This window comes from Anarrhichthys ocellatus, unplaced genomic scaffold (genome assembly GCF_004355925.1).
Source record: "Anarrhichthys ocellatus isolate YVR2014 unplaced genomic scaffold, GSC_Weel_1.0 scaffold437, whole genome shotgun sequence".
Classification (NCBI taxonomy): domain Eukaryota; kingdom Metazoa; phylum Chordata; class Actinopteri; order Perciformes; family Anarhichadidae; genus Anarrhichthys; species Anarrhichthys ocellatus.
The window spans coordinates 18,226-38,048 of NW_022280411.1; the positions used below are offsets into that span (position 1 = coordinate 18,226).

The 19,823-nt window shown below is 41.5% G+C and overlaps 3 protein-coding genes across 6 annotated transcripts; 1 reads left to right on the forward strand and 2 right to left on the reverse strand.

The window, feature by feature from the left end:
• Window positions 1–40: 40 nt before the first annotated feature.
• On the reverse strand, window positions 41–3,033 carry LOC116401424 (E3 ubiquitin-protein ligase TRIM39-like). Of its 2 annotated transcripts, none has more exons than XM_031879805.1 (2): window positions 2,923–3,033; window positions 41–2,184 (listed from the first exon to the last, which is right to left on the reverse strand). In XM_031879805.1, the coding sequence occupies exon 2, from the start codon at window positions 2,173–2,175 to the stop codon at window positions 538–540; it is 1,638 nt and encodes a 545-aa protein (XP_031735665.1). In that variant the 5' UTR covers window positions 2,176–2,184; window positions 2,923–3,033; the 3' UTR covers window positions 41–537. The 2 variants fall into 2 exon arrangements, with proteins under 2 accessions (XP_031735665.1, XP_031735666.1); XM_031879806.1 differs by having other exon boundaries at window positions 2,880–3,033.
• A 1,632-nt stretch (window positions 3,034–4,665) lies between these two features.
• LOC116401422 (cell division control protein 6 homolog) lies at window positions 4,666–13,954 on the forward strand. Its single transcript, XM_031879800.1, has 12 exons — window positions 4,666–4,785; window positions 5,999–6,266; window positions 6,587–6,853; window positions 7,360–7,559; window positions 7,997–8,145; window positions 8,439–8,545; window positions 8,718–8,857; window positions 8,944–9,044; window positions 9,324–9,391; window positions 9,500–9,678; window positions 9,966–10,106; window positions 10,319–13,954. Exons 2-12 carry the CDS (start codon window positions 6,011–6,013, stop codon window positions 10,409–10,411), a joined length of 1,701 nt encoding a protein of 566 aa, XP_031735660.1. The 5' UTR covers window positions 4,666–4,785; window positions 5,999–6,010; the 3' UTR covers window positions 10,412–13,954.
• LOC116401423 (centriole, cilia and spindle-associated protein-like) lies at window positions 10,682–19,614 on the reverse strand. 3 transcript variants are annotated; one of them, XM_031879803.1, is made up of 4 exons: window positions 19,501–19,614; window positions 17,809–18,188; window positions 16,232–16,575; window positions 10,682–15,440 (listed from the first exon to the last, which is right to left on the reverse strand). In XM_031879803.1, exons 1-4 carry the CDS (start codon window positions 19,509–19,511, stop codon window positions 15,261–15,263), a joined length of 915 nt encoding a protein of 304 aa, XP_031735663.1. In that variant the 5' UTR covers window positions 19,512–19,614; the 3' UTR covers window positions 10,682–15,260. The 3 variants fall into 3 exon arrangements, with proteins under 3 accessions (XP_031735663.1, XP_031735662.1, XP_031735661.1); XM_031879801.1 differs by lacking the exon at window positions 19,501–19,614 and having other exon boundaries at window positions 11,456–11,499; window positions 15,265–15,440; window positions 17,809–18,825; XM_031879802.1 differs by lacking the exon at window positions 19,501–19,614 and having other exon boundaries at window positions 16,232–16,572; window positions 17,809–18,825.
• Window positions 19,615–19,823: the final 209 nt, after the last annotated feature.

Below are 19,823 nucleotides of genomic sequence, written 5' to 3' on the forward strand. Positions count from 1 at the left end.
AGACGTTAACTGTACCTGCTGTTGTTATTGTATCTTGAAATGGTTTGCATAAATCGAATTACAAGAACCGTAGCTTTCTAATGAGATATCACATTAATACTCATCGTTATAGGGCAGTTGTATGCATAACAAAAATATGCCGTTATCACTCTGACGGCCCGCCCGCTGGCCGTCAGAGTGGCAAGAGGATTTATACACCTTTTATTAAACTAAATAATAAGTGGTACATGACTTTATCCAATAATGTGTGTCAGTATTCATAATGTGTATATATATATAAATGCTTCTTATTCCTGAGTACATTGTTTTTGATGATTCAACAGTCTTGAAGGCAGGTTATGCAGTTATTAGAATGAATTAGACGACATTATATAATATCAATCAGTGGCTTAATGTCTGTGTGTTGGAGTAGAAACACATTTACAGACAAATAGAAAAAAACATCAAAATCAAAAAAGTTTACACCGTAAATCACCAATAATATAGATTTGTTACATTAAATGAAAGAGTCTCTCTGTAGAAGATCAAGTGTTTGTTCTACTCAGTGTGATTGACAGGAGAGATGATCAGAGGAGCAGAGTTTTTACCACCATCATTAAAACCAGGATCAAAGTATGGGTAGAGTTTCTCAGTGAAGCAGCAGCCAGTAAAGGAGTAGATAAGAGCTGCAGCATCAACGTCATAGAAGGAGACCAGACCCTCCTCATGATCCACAAACACCCCCACCTTCTGAGGCTGAGACTTCAGAGAGAGACAGACTGGAGGGTCAGTAAGAGCAACGTACTGATTCTCATTAATCAACCTTATCGTACAGCAATCTTTCTGAGGAGTCAGTGTGATGATTCCCTTCCTGTTGATGGACTCTCTGGCCACTCCTAAAGACCACCACGTCTTCCCTTTAACCTGAACCTCAAAGTAAAATCTTCCTGAAGAGAAACTCTGCTTTGCTAAGACAATAGCACAATAATCAAATCTCTCTGGATTGTTTGGGAGATTCTTCTTTATGTCACCAAGTTTAACTTGTTTTCCATCATCAGACAGGATGAGAGTAGGATGTGCTGTATCAGGATCAAGTGTCACATCCACTGCAGACTGCTGGACCCTCTTCAGCTTGACCTCAAACAGCTTCTTCATCTGTTTACTGAGCATCTCCTCCAGCTGGTTCACAGCTCTCCTCACAGTCCCCTCATGTGAAGGTGGACTGACTCTGACTCCTGTCCAGTCCTTGGTGGCTGGAGCAGTGTTCAGGGTCGTGAAGCTCTGGAGCAGGTGGTGGTGGTCTTCAGTGTGTGAGAGCTGCTCCACCTCAGTGCTTCTCCTCTTCAGCTCTTTGATTTCCTGTTCCAGCTCTTTGATGAAGCCTTCAGCCTGTTTCTCTGTCTTTCTCTGCTTCTCTTTGATCGTGTCGATGAGCTCGGCCTGGCTTCTCTCAACAGACTCCTTCAGAGCGGTGAAGACCTGAACACCATCTGCTATCTCTCTGTCTGCATCTTCCTCACTGAGCTCCACCGAGTGTTTGATCTCCTGAATCTTCACTCGTCTCTTCTGGATCATCTGCTGGATTTCAGCCTCAGTCTTCCCCAGCTCGGCCTTCTTTCCTTCATATTCTTCTTCCAGAGGAACAAACTCATGCATCTTGTGGTCTAAAACAGTGCAGAGCATGCAGACACACATCTGGTCGGTCTTACAGAACAGCTCCAGAGGTTTATCGTGCTTCGTACACATCCTGTCTTCCAGGTTCTCCACAGGGTCGATCAGCTGATGTCTTTTCAGACGTGAAGCTGTCAGATGAGGCTCCAGGTGAGTCTCACAGTAGGAGGCCAGACACACCAGGCAGGACTTCAGGGCCTTCAGTTTGGTTCCAGTGCAGACGTCACAGGGAACTTCTCCTGGTTTGGACTCTTGTTGCTCTGAGCTGCTGGCTTTCTGTTGAGCTGACTGTCTGAACTGAGCAGCCATCTCAGAGATGAAAGTGTTGACCTGCAGCTCAGGTCTGGTGTAGAAAAGCTTTTTACAGTTTGGACACTGAAACGGGACATTAACGTTCCAGTGTTGAGTGATGCAGGCTTTACAGAAGTTGTGTCCACATGGTATGGTGACTGGATCAGTGAACACATCCAGACAGATGGAGCACAGAAACTGATCTTCAGTCAGCAGATAGCTGGCAGCAGACATATCTACACTCTGAGGACAACAAGAGTGAGAAAACAAACTGTTATCACATCTTCAGCAGCAGCAACAGTGTGTCATCATGGTGGAATGTGTCCTGGAGACACCTACTGTAGAGGAACATTACAGAAGAGGGTTTGAGTACTTTAGAAAGGTGCTCACTAAATAGAATTTAAACACACAGAGTGATCCTCCATCACTGTCACATCACATATTAAATAATAATACTGCTACCCTGCTGCTTATATATTATCAGAGTGAATTTATATCATTTGTAAGGAGCCTAATCATCTTTAATTCCACTTTTATATTGAACACATTACTATTTACTGACATGTTTGGACCTCAGGTTGAATGTGAGTTGAACGTCCTGTCTGAGTCGAGCTGAAGTGTTTGAGTTGAAACACAGTAAATATTATCAGCTGAACTTCCTCACAAAGACAGACAGCAGGAACTACAGAGACAGTGACCTTTAGAGGAAAGGCTTTACAGTTCAAGGATATTTACCAAAGTACAGAACAGTTATGTAAGTTACAACACATCAATGTTGTTCCTCTATAATCAATAAATACATCCACACATTAAATCAGATGCTGTTCTCTGTGTTTGGACAATCCAAAGGGAGCAGCAGCTAGGCTAGTTAGCTTCTAGCAGGCCTAGCTTATCTGCTGCTACTTTGTTCTTTGTTCTGGATCCTGGTTTGAACTCACTTTTGACCAAATGTTGAGTTTCTCTGTAGAACAGTGAACTCACCAGAGTGTGTCGGAGACTCTGTTGTTGAGAAGAAGCTGCTGGATTCAGTTGAATGTTTCTTTAGAGAGAAACGGAGAGACTTGTCTGGACTGCAGCTCTGCTGTCGCTCAGACTAACTTTCACTTTCACTTCAGGAGAAGTGACTCAGCAGCTCTCCTCTCTCACAGTTGCTCCTCCTCTCAGTGAAGCTCTGTGAACGAGCTTTTACTGCCTCTTTGAGGAACACCCTGACATTCAAACACCAGTTTAACTTCCTTCTCATTCCTTTTTCTTGTTTTTTTGTGTGTTTTGAACGTTAAACCATCTGAAGATGATTCAGACCCGTTTGAGAGGAGAACTTTGGCGGAGAAAGAGCTGATCCCAGATCAACCTGACCTCACAATCAGACAGCAGACTAGCAGTACATGCGAAGCTTCTCTAGTACCTGTACCACAGAAAGGTTTGGCTAGCTGGATGATGTCATGCTCATGCATTATTTAGCTTTTTAAAACAACGGGACAGATCCAGCATGGAGAGTAACGGGAGTGAGGGATGAGGAGGTAAGGAAACATGAGAACACCAGGGTAGGGAGTGAGGGATGAGGAGGTAAGGAAACATGAGAACACCAGGGTAGGGAGTGAGGGATGAGGAGGTAAGGAAACATGAGAACACCAGGACACACATGGAGAACTCTGTCAAGCTACATATTAGGGAAAGTGAACATCTTTTCTTCTACATAGTTGTCCTCAGTCTCATCTGCTTAACTTGGTCATGGAGGCATCAAAATGTAACTGAGATGGTAAATTAACAGTGAAAACTCATCATAACTTAATTTAACATCAGTATTCAAAATTACACTTCATGTTTACTTCTCCTGATCTTTACCTCCTATAACAAGGTCCATAGGGGCATCTCAATAAATACACATGTTCTATTATATATATATGTGTGTGTGTTTTATATTATACTGAATTCCCTGTGAGAGTGACAACTATAAGATGTCCTGACGTGTTTATCAAAGTGTTATTTCCTGCTTTTTTCGTGTTGGAATAAATGTTAAATATTTAACTGCAAAGTAGTAATGCGTCTGATACCTTAATTTTTTGCATTAAATCATACTGGGATGTTTGCTGATGTAGCATAAGGAGCTTGTATCACTCTCTGGGCCTTGGTGTTGTCCCTTAAGTACAAGACCATCACTAGCCAATCACGGTGGATGGGCATCATGAGAGAGAGAGAGGGAGGGAGAGGTAGAGAGATAAGAGGGAGGTAGTATTTTGTAGAACATAAAGGAGTCACTGGGTTACCTCAGTATCATTCTCTCACGGCAACAAGTCGGACCATCATCAGAAATATTTCCACCTCACTCACAGACTTAATTATGAAGTTTCTTGTAACTTTCCTGATTATTTGTTTGTTTCCTCAAACTATTCTGGGTAAATTTGCATCGTTCTCTACTGCCCGAGTTTATGTAATGTTACCTTTAAAACAGGGATATTTTAAATGGACTCTGGTACTTAAAATTCGGGACGTCACAGACGGATGTAACAAAACAACAACTGAAGTTCCCGGGAAAATATAATCCGCCAAAAAACAGTGTTCTATTGAAACTCCCGCCACATATCCTGCCCGGCTTCTCAAGCGCTGACGTAACTTCCCCCTTACAACGCTGAGCCAATCAGCGTCGGCGAAGCTGCTGCGTCACCTTCAGTGGACCAATCAGAGCGCGGTGACGTGGCGCACAGCTGCCCAGGAGGAGAATTGGCGCTAGTTTGGAGCTCAGTGTGCGAAAGGAGACAGACGGATAGAGACACGCAGAGGACTTAAAGACGAGAGGAAACACTCTGCTCTCAGCTGGGAACACTTCTCACAACGTTTAAAAAGGTAAAGCTGTCACTAACGCTTTAATATAAGCCGGGAAACGTTTAATATGTTTGTGCATCGTAACCGGAAGAGAGTTCTTCTTCTACTATTCAGAGTTGGTTTGCTAGTTTAGCGTCTAAAATACAACAATTACTTCGTTCCACTTATGCAGAAATATTCTCATAATACCGTAATATGTTTCCGATTAAACTGCAGTCATGTAAATCCCGAAATGTGAGTATATTTTATGTAAAATCATCCGTTTGGACCTCTGCTGTCTTGGCGCCATTTAACAACCACGCTGCATTGTTTGTTCTGTTGGTATTTTACTGTAAATAAATATATATTATATATAATATACCTGCTGGATAAGTTTTTACGAACTCTACACACGTTACAGTTATAGTATAGATTCCCATGTTGTAGTATATGTTGGTTAAACATGAAGGAGCTACATTCAAAATACCGAAACTTTATTGTAATCTTTCAATTACAATAACCGTGCTGTAAACCATTTGGGGACACAACCGAGTACATTTACTAAGTACTATACTTAATTACGACTTTAAGTTACTTGTACTTCACTTAAGTATTTCTATTTTGTGTTATATTGTACTCTATTTACGTGATACCTTTTAGTTACAGATGATATAATAAACTACCCAGAAGTGTGTAAAGTAATGAGCTCTACCTTTACCAAGTGATGAACACATTATTGCATCACTATAATAATATGCATTATTCTGCACAATGAGTACTTGTACTTTGTTAAGTGCATTTACTAATGCTGTTACTTTTTGTACTTTTACTTAAGTTTTGAATGAAGTATTTCAACACTGAAGTATTGTTACGTTTACTTAAAACATTTACTTTCACCACCACAGCCGTAAGTCAACAGCTGCCATTGTATGATATGTTGTAGTATTTAGTATATACATGTAGTATATTATTGGTGCCTAAATGTTCTTTCAGTACCTTTTTAGTTTGCAGAGTCTTCATCTCAGACAAATACAGAAAGATAAAGCAACATTTGGTGTGTGCTCATTAAAGTAAAGAAGTATATTTGCATGATTTAAAATCTGAAGTACTTGTAGTCGAATGGAAACAACAGTAACGAACTGAAATAAAACACAAAATACATTGTGGTAAACATTAAATATTGTGGTACCTGACGGATAACTTCACGTCTCCAGGCGTTCCCTGTGTGTGTATTAATCGATCTGTCACGTTTCAGAGTGAACACAACATGCCGAGTACGCGCTCTAACGGCCGGGCTCAGCCCACGCTCTCCTTCCCGCGCCGCAAATCCTGCAGAGTCTCGTCCAAGACGCCCCAGCTGGACAAATCTCCTCCAGCGCCGTCACCGGCCAAGCCCGGACCCCAGCAGCCCGTAACGACCCGGATCGGACTGCTCTCCCCCAAACTACCGGCCGGCCGCCCGTCTCCCCTCTCACTTCCGGCCCTCCAGCCACGGCTTCCACTCAGCCCCCGAAAACGCACAGGTGAGCACCGGAGAGAATTTAGCTCCCATCACCCGTCTATATGAGGGTTACAAAGCTCTAAAGGTGGTGCGTGGTTGTGGGGAAGTTGCTTTTTTTTTAATGAGCAAACAACATCATTCTGGTAGTCGTTGAGCTTTATACCAAATATTTAATCCGTGACGTTATTTACAGCGTCGCAAATATCCACGTTTGTTCACAAACGTTCTGGTTTTGGCCGCTTTGTTGTTGTTTGGCTTTGATTATTATATTCGAGGTCTTCCTCTTCATCAACGTCATCACTCTTTTGTATTTTTTATTTATTTTTTTTTTTAAATCTCCAGGTGATGAAAACGTCTGTAACCTCGGCGTCACCCTGCTGGGTTCGCCGCCCAAGCAGAGCAAGCCGACCCCTGCTTCGCCCAGGAAGCCGGTCTCCGACGAGAACTCGCCGGTCTCGGCTCGCCGGCGGCTGGTCCCGTCCTCGTCGCCGCTGCGACCGCTGTCTCCCGCCGCCGGATTGTCTCCGAGGCGCCAAGAAACGCCCACCGGGAGCCCGGCACACCAGAAACCAGAGAGGAGGCCGCCGGTCGTTCGGCTCTTTGGAGAAAGTAAGAGACGACGTGTGTTAATAATCCAGCCGTTGTGTTTACTTCCGTTTTGGTCCAGAAGATAACAGATCACAGGTTCCCAGAGCCCGAATTGACTCGATTTAAATGTCTTGTTTTGTTGTTTCAAAACCCAAATATGTTCCGTGTAATATCACAGAAACAATATTCAGTGTTTATTTGTTGAAATGTGTTTTTAAGCCTTAAGTGTTGGAGGAGCTTCTCCAACGTGAGGATTTAGCTGATTTGCGTCGTTACAAACAGAATTCTTTTTGTTTTGATCTGCTGAACAAAAAGAAGTCTGCAGACTTCACTTCAGGTTTTGGGCAACTGTGATGGACATTTTCAGATGTTGTATAATCCAAAATGATTAGTATTAATTAAGTGGCAAATGTCCGCAGCTAACTCCGTCTCACAGATGTAAATCCAGCTGCAGGGATCTGATCATTAAACGAGGATGAATTTGACTTCAGCGTCGCTCACTCCGTCACTTCTCCTTTCTCCTCCAGAGTCGAGGTTTGTGAGCGTGAAGCAGGCGCTCCACACCGCCGTCCCCGAGCGGCTCCTGTCCCGGGAGGCCGAGCGGGCATCCATCCGCTCCTTCCTGGAGGAGAAGGCCCTGCGGCACCTCCCCGGCAGCCTCTACATCTCCGGAGCCCCGGGAACCGGCAAGACGGCCTGCTTCAACTGTGTGCTGCAGGAGATGAAGGTACTTTAGTAGTACTTATGGTAGTGAGGGTATCTTACTGTAGTAGTAGTAGTTAACAGTGAAAGTAGATGTTGGAGGCTGCAGTGACAACTACTGGAGACTTTAAGTCACTGCATGATTCTAAAATGGACCAATCTGCATAATTTGTACTTTTGGTACTTAAAGTATATTTTGATGATGATGATGCATGTAATTTAATTAAGACTCTTACTTGTAATAGAGTACTTTTAAGATGAAGTATTACCACGTGTACTCGGTTCTACAGGAGAGTGGAAGAAATAAACACGCTGGAGAGATTTGATCACAATGAAGTTTAGTGTTCGTTACAGGTTTAGTTTTCTTGAGATAAGACCATGAAGAGAAAGTTGTATCGATCTGCTTCCTGTTTAGATAATAATAATAATTATCATTCAGTGTTTTTATGTTGTTTTTAACAGGCCGAGCTGGCGTCCGTTCAAACGGTGCTGGTCAACTGTATGAGTCTGCGGAGCTCCCACGCCGTCTTCCCGCTGCTGGCTGACAAGCTGAGAGCGCCCGGTGGGCAGAACGGGCTGCAGAGGTTCCTGACGGCCCCGGGGCCCGCTGTGTGAGTAACCCGACCCGGTTCTGAGGAACCACAGAGAACCAGATATGTGATGCAGCTGGTCACTGGGGGAACATTCCGCCTCTAGAAGTCTTTTAGTTTAATAACAAATTGAATTCGTCAACATTCGTAATGGAATAAAGCAAAGCAGATGATAAATAATTAAGTACAAATTGCAAATACTGAACAACTGCTGGTTAAGACTTTAGAAGAACTGCGTTTGTTTGGTTCCGTGTCGTTTCTGCTTCGGTGAGGTTCTGATCCGATCAATAACCGGGACTCTGTTTGGTCCTCAGGCTGCTAGTTCTGGATGAGATGGACCAGCTGGACAGTAAAGCTCAGGACGTCCTCTACACCATCTTTGAGTGGCCGTACCTGCCGAAGTCTCGCCTCTGTCTCGTCGGTAAGAGCTTCACCCGCCAACAATAACGCATCGGCTGTAAAATACACGAGCGAAGACATTTAAATGTGATTCTATGCGAGTGTTTTATTATAATCTTTATCAGCGGTGTAAAGAGACATTCTGTGTTGTGTCTAAACTAAAGGACATGAATAAAGATATTTTTATTTTTCAGGTATCGCCAACGCTCTGGATCTGACCGACCGCATCCTCCCCCGACTGCAGGCTCGGCCTCACTGTCGCCCCCTGCTGCTACACTTCCCTCCCTACAGCCGGCAGGAGCTCACGGCCATCGTCCAGGACCGGCTCTCTCAGGTAGACTGAGATTCAACATCTTGAACAAAGTAAAACACGAGTGTGTGTGTGATTGTCTTGATTTGTTTTGCCGCTGCTCCTCTCAGGCGTCGGCTGAAGGGATCCTGGACGCCTCGGCGGTTCAGTTTTGTGCCAGAAAAGTGTCGGCGGTGTCGGGAGACGCCAGGAAAGCTCTGGACATCTGCAGGTACGAGTTTCTCCCGCCAAAGTAAAGTTCAACCTTGGTGGTTTTTTTTTTTTTTTTTTTAAGAGCATAAGCTGTTTTGCTTTAGTTTAAATCTGCCAGTGTTGCCTTTTGATCTGATCATTATTTATGTGGTTCATCATAATAAAATATTAATTTAGGAAGATGGTGAAAATCTTAACAAACCTTTTGGATCAAGTATGTTTGTCTTCCTGTTTTGATTCTTTGAGTTCCTGAAGTCTAGAGTTGCGTTTGTTTGACATTCGATTGTTTTTATTTCAGGAGAGCGGTTGAGGTTGTGGAGTCTGACGAGAGGAAGAAAGCGTCGGATCCAACAGCTGAAACGAAAGGTGAGTTTCTCCTCCGTTCACTGAGGAATTATGGTTAAAAGAAAAGGTGCGAACGTTCTCAAGAACCGTGAACGCTAACAACTCGAACCACTCGCTGTCCTCGTGCAGCGTCGCGGGTCAGCCTTCCTCAGGTGGCGCGCGTGCTGTCGGAGGTTTACGGCGACCGGATGGCGTCTCGGTGCGGTGGCGCAGACGGAGAGAGTTTCCCGCTGCAGCAGAAGCTGCTGGTCTGCTGCCTGCTGCTGCTCACGCGCAACGGGAAGAGCAGAGAGATCGTCCTCGGGAAGGTGAGTCACTCAACTGGTTCGTGTTCAAATGAAAAAAATGCTTTTAATAGACCAAAGTAGATGTTTGCACGATACTGAGACAATAACATCTCATTATTTCATCCTGCAAAATAAGAGTAAAATACATTACAGTAGAGCTAACGTTACTATACACAGATATACAGGAATATAACCTAATTCCTTTCCTCAGCTGCTGTAGTTCAAATGTCCAGCAGGTGTCGCTTTAGCTCAGGTCATTTAAACTTTAGACAAAGTGTGAAACTGATTTTCTGTGTTTCATGTTTCAGCTCCACGAGGTTTACAGCCGTCTGTGCGCCCAGCGGCAGGTGTCCGCTGTTGGTCAGGGAGAGTGTTTGTCTCTCTGCGGTCTGCTGGAGAGTCGAGGAATCTTCTCTCTGAAGAAAGCCAAAGAGGCTCGTCTCACTAAGGTACACTTGGAGATCAAAGAGTTCAACTATCAACTCGGCAGGAAAGATCTCAAAAGGGTGGAGATGCCAGAAAATAGTGTCGCGTCGCTCTGTAGCTTTCCAGGCTGCTTTTTGTGCGTTTTATGTTCTGGTTTCGACTCACAAACTGCCCCGTGTGTTACCTGTGAATCCTAAAGTCGAGGATTTAATCTCAGACGTCTTTCTTCCTGCAGGTGTTTCTGAAGATCGAGGAGAAAGACGTTGAAAACGCTCTGAAGGACCGAACGCTGCTGGGAAGCATCCTCGCTGCAGGACTCCCCTCATGATCACAGTTTACTTTTTATCTACAAAGTTTTTTTGCAGTGTTTTTTTTTTCTTTTTTTTTCTCGTTTTTGCAGAGAATTTGTATATATTTTATGATGATATTAACTTTTTATTTGTTTTTCCTCATACTGATGTTGACGCTCTGTTTTTGAGTTGTTGAGAAAATGTTTTTAACTCGTCGGTTATGATATTACAGCATTTTGTTTCAGTTTGAAACGTTTCCATTTTTATGCTGTAAATACACAAATGTACAGACATTTTAATCAGATTTCCTCTTGTATGTTTTTTATTTTTTTCTCATTCCCAATATCACTATTCTGCTTCGGACAGAGAGACTAGATTAGTCAGAAATAGTAAAAGATAATTCATCAGAAGAAAGGGATTCATCACTCGTGACAGTAACACTTTTCCATCTGTCAACCAATCAACCGACTTTCTCCACAAATAATCAAACCACAAACAATGTGATGATGATACGGTTCTTGTAAATAAGCCGTTCAGCATAAATAAAAGTTTGTAGACTAAAGACCAAAACAACCAGTTAGTGAGGGAAGACGCACTTAAAGTTAAATTCTAAGTCTGTTCGGTCACTTTCTATCTCAGGTATGTCTATCTAACGCACAGTGAAAGTATTTCATAATCTGTATATTTGCAGTATTATGAACTTTGTGTCTGTGACGACGTTCCCAGAGAAATAATGCAGTATTACAATTGTTCTCGTGTGTGTGTGTGTGTGTGTGTGTGTGTGAGTGTGAGTGTGAGTGAGATATATACAATGGAGAACAATCCTGAATACCAGTTCCAGACTGAACTCTGAGCATATTTTATTTTCACTCGAATATAATTTGTAAATCACACAAGACTGAAATCTTAAGTCCTGATCACGACAACCAAATAACCCGGACTGACGTGTTTAACTGTCGGGCGTCTTGATCCGAGCCACTCCTCTGATTGGATTAAAGGTTTAAAGCGTCACTGAAGCTCAGCTCAGGCTGTAACACGACTTCAACGAACCACAGGTCGGTTTCTTTTGTCCAGCAGAGTGCAGCGCTTAGACCTCTGTGAAGACCCTGAATGCATCGTCACTCACCTTCCACAAAAAAAAAAGTCTTGTTAAAGTTTATTAAGTACAAGTACTCTACTACATCTCATTAGTGATGCAGATGAATAATATGACAAATACAATATTCAAATACTAGACATGTATACTATTCAAATCAGATTTTTATTCAAATATGATTTACTCACAGCAAAGTGGATGAAAATATATATATATTTATGTAGTAGTGCATGTTTTCAAATACAAATACAGTGACCAAAAATGTAAACAGTCTGAGATAAAATATGAATCAATATTATAACATAACATGATGATAATAAACCACACTAACTCAAAGCTTTAGTAGATACAGCAAGCAAATCAAAGTCAACAGTGAATTTCACAAACTCCTCACATAAACATATAGTTTAGTGCCGATTTATCTAGTTCATATTTTACCGTGATTGTCTGAAACGTCTGGACTCATCAGGAACCAAACAAAGAAAAACACAAAGTATCAAATACTGAACAGTTTATCTGTTTAATGTCGTCTTCACACCCGAGAGACGATTTCTCACAAGCTTTGTTTTTTCTTCTAAAGAAACATTTATAACTATTTAAAATAACACAATTAGTATATCTGTCAGAATCTCTTTCTGTAGATTCATTTTTCCCAAATGTTTAAATATTTATTGTTCTGCTGAACTTTTAAACATAAGAACTTCTAATTTCATGTTTGTTTTGAGGTTTTAAAGTTGCTTCTAAATGTGGAAATCTCTTCAAAATCAGTTTTCTTAAAATATAATCTGTCATATTTCATCACTTCATGAATCTATCATCACATATTCCTTTAACCCCTTCAGCCCCTCTGAAGACCTGAACTTACGCTCTGCAGCCAAACATTGTTCAAACTCACGAACCTTTTATTGCTTCTAGTAATTCTAGTTGAGCTGCCAAAGTTTCAAAAGAAGCCGAATATGTTTGAAAGCTGTAAGAAACAAAAGGTTTTACTCAGTGAAATACAGCTTCTGTGGAGGGAAATAAGCCGATGTGGAATGTGTAAGTCTGTCAGGATTTTAATTAGCTTTAAATATAAAGAGGATAAGACTTCTTTTAAGTAATTTGCAGCTCTGACTGACGGTTTTATCTCGTTTTAGTGAAACCAGATCAACGCTTCACGAGTCTCAGACACAGAAACAAAGGTCAGATTGTTGATGCTGAAGACATCAGAGCCACGAACTAAAGTAAAGACATGAAGAGACGTGAAGACGTCCGCGTGTCCAGTTTAAAACCACATATAAGTTTCACTTCCAGACGAAAAGCATGTTTGAAATGCCTGAAGAAGTTGATATTTTGTGGCCATTTTGATTATTTTGATGGTTTTAAAAAAGGGTAATCTTCTTTCAAACGTTACATTTTCTCATTTTCTATATTCCAAAATTTCCCCCAAAAACAGCAAATGTTCAGAGTTGGATGTTTGTATTTCTGTTCTGATAAAGAGCGAACATGTGAGTAAAGTCATATCAGGAGTTCAAAAGGATTTAACTTTGAACAGAAACATAAATAGCAACACAGACTGGTGCGTGTAGTTAAAGTAAAGTAACGGCACTGTGTTGTTTCAGACTGGACACTTCTGAGTATGAAGAATAATATTAAATAAAAAGATAAACAAATAGTTTTGCACATTCAGAGTGACGAGGTTCAGCCGGTGTTAAAATCAATAAACATTCTCAGTGAGTTTAAATGCATTCAGTTTCAAAAGTATTCTCACAAACTGTACATCAAGTAGAAACACATCGTGAACTTTAGCCCTCGGGTTGAGTCACGGGACGCGACGCTGACATCAGCATGTTTTTACAATCGTTAGTTTCATCGATCAGTCAAAAACCGGTGATTGAGTCCGTCAGTTTGATTAAACAGATAAAGTCTAAACGTCAAACGCAACAAGGCGCTAAGGTGTTAAAATCGATTAAAACTTATAATATATTCCATACAAACGTTTATTTTTTCCCCTTTTCATCCCGTCGCTGTATCTAAACACCAAACTGCAACAAAAACATTATTTTACTGTAATTTCTCAATAATTTTACAATTAATGTTTGAACCACTGATTATTTATTTATTGTATTTAAAAATGACACCCTGATATTCAAGCACATTCATTTCTTTATAAATTATGTGATTTTTTCAAAACATTTTTATTTAACAGGGAAAAAAAACATTGAACTAGAAGAAGACAAACCTGTTAAATAAAAAGTAAATGAGGCGTTTAAGCAGATCACTCATTAAATACATCACATTATAAGCTTTAAATTATCTGAATATTAAGGTTTTATGTTATTCATGTTTCATTTCGCTCTTATTTTATTTATTCTTTACTGTTTTACCGTGATCAATGTACTCTGTGTTGTATTCTATTTATTCATTAACATTTATTTTCTTTTCTTAATTTGTGTGCATTAGTCTTTTCATCTTCTCTCCAGTTTCCTCTTGTCAATCATTTGTAAAGCTGCTTTATAATTAAAAGTTTATTAATTCGTCAGTCTTCATTCCAGGCGAACAAGCAACTCCTCTTCAGCTGTTTTAAGCAACATGAATTAATAATATTATGGTTTTACATTTAAATTAATCTCACAGAGTCCCTGAAACTTTAAATTAAGAGTTTACTTTTGCATAATCACCCTCAAGAAGTTGAGCTCGACTCCTTCTGTTATTGAATCTGTTGGTCTTACATGTGAATTAAGAGAATTAAGTTTTGTCAGCGTAGCAGAGTATTCCTCGTTAAAATCAATGTAAACCAGAAGCTGCATCTCAATGAAGAAAAACACAATTAAATCTGAGACTGTTATAAAGGCAGCGCATCTTAAATATAGCTTCTACTCAGAAAACACTTCTTAAACACTTCTCATGTCATTTGATAAATCTTATTTTGTAGTTTATTCTAATCTAAACTTGACATCCAAAGTAGTCAAATATCAAAAATACTCCGGTTTGGTCCGTTTCTGCTGCCTTTGAGTTATAAACACTCACAGCTGCCTCGCAAGGAAGAAAACTAAACAACGATAAAGAAATGAAGCAGTTTGTTTGGAGGCTTTCATGCTTATAAATGAAGTACATTCAAAAAGCTCAGAAAGAGTCAATTCTCTCCGATGTTTGTTCATTATCAAACAGCTTCAGTCCGTCACACCCGAGGAACCGAACTGTTCCGGTTCAGTTTGTTTCGCTGCTGTCGAGCAAAACAAACACATTTAGGCAGTTAAGTATGAAGGGCCTTTGAACAATGCAGAATACTGCAATCAACCCTTGACAAGTGTATTTTAAGAGGAAATAGTAACTTGAAATGAAAATACTTATCGTTTAAAATCAGATTTTGTATCAAAAATGTGTGTTTTATCAGCGGAGAGAAGTTTAAACAAAACTCTGTAGGTCCTCACGCTGTTTTAATGATATTTCTAAGTTAAATAAAGACTTTTTAATCATTTATTATATAAAGATGTCTGTTGTTTTTTAGCTGCACTTGATATTTAATGGGGATTCAGTTCATTACTAAACCGTGATCCAAAGCGTCCACTATCACGGACCCCGTCTTGTTTAAAGTTTGGTGAATGTCTTCATATTTAAATTACACAGTTTAGTAATAAATGACCATAAACTTTAAATTCAGACACTTCTTGGTTGTTTGTTTTTCGACAGCAGCGATTCACTCTGAAGGACCCTGATTGGACTTTAACGAGACATACATGGTTTTCAGTTCCACCGTCTGATAAGGAAACGTGGTGGAGGTCAGGGGTCATGGGGGGGGGGTCCCGTTTCTACCTCAGCCGGGCAGAGTAGCAGCGCATGTACTCCGTCATCCAGCGGTCGTCCACCACCGTCAGCTGCGACCGCCTCGTCTTCTCCAGGTCGGCTGACCGAGCCCGCCGGCGGTCCAGGTTGGAGCTCCGTTTGTCGGACTCCCGCCGGGTCTGACAGCAGGCGTCGGACGTGTTGTTCTGAGAGGAGGAACCAGAGAGAGGGAGGGAGAGAGAGAGAGAGAGAGAGAGAGAGAGAGAGAGAGAGAGAGAGAGAGGAGTCATTTCCGAAAAGCACACCGGCGTTTTATTATTAATGGCCGCAGAGTTTCTGGTGACTCGGCTTCACTTCTCTGGTGTCCTGTGAACGAGGTCCGGCCGCTCTGACAGACTCCTCAGGCTTCATTAAAGCTTTACATCCAAACACTTTTGCTTTTTATGTAACGTTATAACCATAACTTTATTTTACATAGCACCTTTAAAAAAGAGACAGTGAAGCCTAAACAAAGCAAAACAAACTAAGATGAGAGTTAAACCCTGATTAAACAGAACAATAGATGGATCCTCAGCCAGGTGGTTCCAAAGCCGACTGGTCCTGAAGGCAAAAGCACGGTCACCTTTAGGTTTCATCCTCGACTTTGGAGCAGACAGAAGGGCCCCACCTGAGGATCTAAGGCGGTCTACATTTCTTCTATATAAGTTTTGGGGCCAGCACTCAGACGTGCTTTAAAAGTGATGAGTAAGATGTTAAAATCAACTAAAACCAGGATGTGATGTGATGTCGTCTGTTCAAAGATCAACAAACAAAAAAACACACGCTCGCTTTATAAAATATGAGTAATTATAGATTAGTTGTTATTGATTAAACTACCCAACATAAAACACTGCTTTCGGATATTTAAAAATTAATTATTGATATCGTGTTAATAACAAACATGATAATATTGTGTAAATAATCCGGCGCCTCTTCAATCATTCACTGCAACACTCACGTCATTCGGCGTCCTCTTGACGTCCGTGTGTCTCTCGGTCCAGTCCAGTCGGCTGGACGGCCTCTGGTTCTCCTTCTCCTTGGTGCTGATCGGCGGTTGGCTCTTCGCTCTCGGCGTTTTGCGGACCACGACTGGTTTATCTTCATGGGAACTGTCCCGCTGTCCCGGCTCGGGCCGAGGGTTGCGGCGGCGGGGGCGTCGCTTTGGCACCGGGTTTACCGGCTCCCCGTCGGAGGACGTCGTGTCGGCGGGACCGTTGTCCGTGTCCCCAGAGGATCCGCCAGGGTTTGGAGCCGCCGTCGCAGAATCACCGCCGGCTTCGTTCTCACCGTTTTCTACAACTGCTGGTTCACACACAGACAAACTCTGCAGCTCAGCGGCACAGAGGCAAACGTTCTACCAAAGAAACATTTTTCATTGATTTGTACACTTTGTCTGTTTGGTCAACGTATCGTTCAGTTTAGGTCAAAACTTTGGCAATACTGTGACATCACTACACTTGGCTACATGGCGTATTGGATTTTCTACTAACCAAAATTAATATTCAAAAAGTCTCTGCTCTAGTTTCAACCAGCATTTCTACCGTCTATTTGTTTGTTTGTCATGTAGAAGTGACTTTGAGAAGATTAAATATTTATTGGTGCACAATGATAACTGGCTGGTTTTCCGTTTATCATATTGTTGAATATTGTGTATAAAGACCTTCCTGTCTGGAGACCCAGTAGGTCTTTTATATCTGCGCTCAGTGTCTGAACGGGAGGAAACAGTCCCATCTGATCGCTGAACCTTCAGTCCAAATATTTTTAGCATCAGTGTCTCCTGAGTTTAACTAGCTTTTGGCCCTCTATACAGTCAGAGTGACACACACACACACACACACACACACACACACACACACACACACACAGAGGAACTCCTCCTGGGGTTCTGTTAGATTATCCCAAAAATATCCCTGGAAGAGAGGACAGGAAACAGCGGGAACATTCTCTTCACAGTACATAGCCAGTTGTATAAATCCCTGTTTTCTCACATGAATCCCGAACCCGGGTGAGATTAGAGTCCTTGACTGAACATTTGGTTTTAAACGCAAATTAATTTAGAGTTTCAGAACGCCTGAACTCAGAGTGATGAAGATAGCAGGGCTGCAACCGGTGATTATTTTCATTCCTCTATAAATCGCCAGAGTAGCGTCGACAGAAAAGACAGTTTTGCTCACGGTGCTTTGAGCAATAGATTGATTGATATTGTAACAATCACCTCTAATATTTCTAATATTTTGCGTCCCCCAAATATGTAAAAGTTTCTGAATGCTTGAACTCAGATTGATGAAGCTTAAATTAGATACTGACAAATATTCTTATGATCAATTAATATGTTGTTTATTCTACTTATCAAACTATATTATAGGTTTGTGGGGAATGCCCGTCAGAGGTTCTGAGAGACAAAAGAGGGATCTTCAACTTGCTTGTTTAGTCCGACCAACGGTCCAAAAAGAAACACTTTTACTTGGTAACTGATGTATGTGGTTTTTGATCAGTTATTAAAACTACAGTTAGTGTCGCTAACGGTCTCCTCACCGGCAGTCGGTGCAGCGTCTACGTCTGCGTCTCCTCCTCCAAGCTCAGTCCGTCCTTCCTCAGAAGGCGGTTTCGACCCGGGGCTGGCCACCTTATGTTTCACCTCCGAGGCCGGCGGCGGGAGGGACAGGGGGGCGATTTTGTTCCTGTTCAGCCTCGGCGTGGACCAGCCGCTGGATTCGGAGCTGCTGTCCCAGCCCTCCCAGAACCAGGGCTTGTGGGAATGCTCCATCACCCGCCGGCTCAGACGGTACTTCAGAGAGTCCTCGTAACATTTGGAGAACGTCTCCCATCTGGGATCCCTGAACTTCTTCATGTACTCCGTCCGGATTTTCTTGGTCACCATGGTTGTTGTTATTGCTCCTGTCTGGTCCTTATCACTGTGGAGGAAATGAAACAGTGACATTCACACAATAAAATGAAATCAGAGCGCCATAAAGCATGATGGGCAATGTAGTCTGTGTGTTATCTCACGGCAGGAGAAGGACAAACGGCTTCATCAAATGTCAACCGCAAGTATTCCCAGTCAACTAATACCTAGAGTACTTCATTAGTACAGTACAATCAGTGCATTCATTAGTAATAAAACATGATAGATTGACAACGTTTAGAGCTTAATCTCCTCACCGACAGTAATTAAAGGCAGACACAGTTAGTGTGACCAACCTTTCATAAAGAAAGAAATTTAAAGATTTACAAAAAAAAAAGATGGCGGACAAGCAAGTGCAAAGATCATAGACCCGGTGTCTGGTTTCTAAAAGGGTGTTTTGATGCTTTCATCTTGTCAATAACCAGAGGACGAGGAAGTATTTATTTAGCTCCTTTACTGAAGTAAACACTCCAACACAAGTAAAAGTCCTACATTGAAAATGTCACTTAAGTAAACATATGTAAGTGTAATCAGGAAAACGTAGTCTATGACTGTTATATTATCGTACAGTATGTCATTACATTATGTAGATTGAGCTGGAGCTCATTTTAAAATATTAACTAATGATTATTTTCATTAATCTGCTAATTATTTTCTCTATTAATTGATGTAAAAAGTATATTTCTTTTTGAGATGTAGTGGAGTAGAAGTAGAAATTGGCATGAAAATGAATACTTATGTAAAGTACAAGAACCAGTACAGGTACTTGAGTAAATGTACGTAGTTACAGTTTCTGAGAGGATACCTGCAGCACCTGGTGACGTGCGTGTACCAGGTATGGTCTACCTTTAAGCCCCGCCCACCCCCCTTCATCAACAGATTACCGTCAGAGGAGGGTTGAAGCTTATTATAGTCGTATTACTGACTATACTGCAACTAGTACTCATACTAATAGACCTATTCATACCGCCTACACACATATCACATTTAATTTTATTATCTAAAAAACATGTACATGAAACACTCTTATTTTGAAGGCTTTCTCTTCCCCAGTCACACCCCAAAAACATCGTATTTTCTGAATTTTAGCCTTTAAAAACACCGCAGAGGAAAACAAGACAGACAATTACATCTTCTGAAGATCAAACAAATGTCCTAATGTGTGATAATATGAGTTTTTAAACGGCAGTCGTCGTGTGAAAACAGGCTGCAGCCGTCATCACACCTCGTTAAGCCACGTTTGTAAACACGGTGAGGTTTTATGGGTTTTATCAATTTGAGAATAATGGTTGAATATTAAAGTCAGGTGTGATTCTACTCACCCAGACCTCATCCCAGAGGGGTCCGGTCTGATGTCAAAACCCCGTCAATCCCTTCAGTCCCGTCGGTCAGACGCCTGACATCGCTCCGTTACTCGATGCCAGAACACACCAAGAGCCACGCGACAAGCTGGCTGACGTACAGCAACGAGCTTCCGGCGTACCCTTTCAGAGTAAAACGGCGAGGACTACTTTTTTCCCTTGTAAATGTTTAGTGTCATTGCTCTTGTATAGTTTGTATTTCCATTCTCTTCTCATTTGATCTATTTCCTTCTAGGTAAGTAATAGTCAATGAAATACTAAAGTACCGTTTATGTTTTTACTAC

Coding starts and splice junctions, on each gene's coding strand:
- LOC116401422 (XM_031879800.1), top strand. CDS start 6,011: ATGCCGAGTACGCGCTCTAACGGCCGGGCTCAGCCCACGCTCTCCTTC. Junction 8,546..8,717: donor GTCTCGCCTCTGTCTCGTCG/GTAAGAGCTTCA, acceptor TTTATTTTTCAG/GTATCGCCAACGCTCTGGAT. Junction 8,858..8,943: donor TCCAGGACCGGCTCTCTCAG/GTAGACTGAGAT, acceptor TGCTCCTCTCAG/GCGTCGGCTGAAGGGATCCT.
- LOC116401423 (XM_031879801.1), bottom strand. CDS start 18,214: ATGTCACTGTTTCATTTCCTCCACAGTGATAAGGACCAGACAGGAGCA. Junction 16,576..17,808: donor AGACGCTGCACCGACTGCCG/GTGAGGAGACCG, acceptor TGTGTGAACCAG/CAGTTGTAGAAAACGGTGAG. Junction 15,441..16,231: donor TCAAGAGGACGCCGAATGAC/GTGAGTGTTGCA, acceptor TCCTCCTCTCAG/AACAACACGTCCGACGCCTG.
- LOC116401424 (XM_031879805.1), bottom strand. CDS start 2,175: ATGTCTGCTGCCAGCTATCTGCTGACTGAAGATCAGTTTCTGTGCTCC.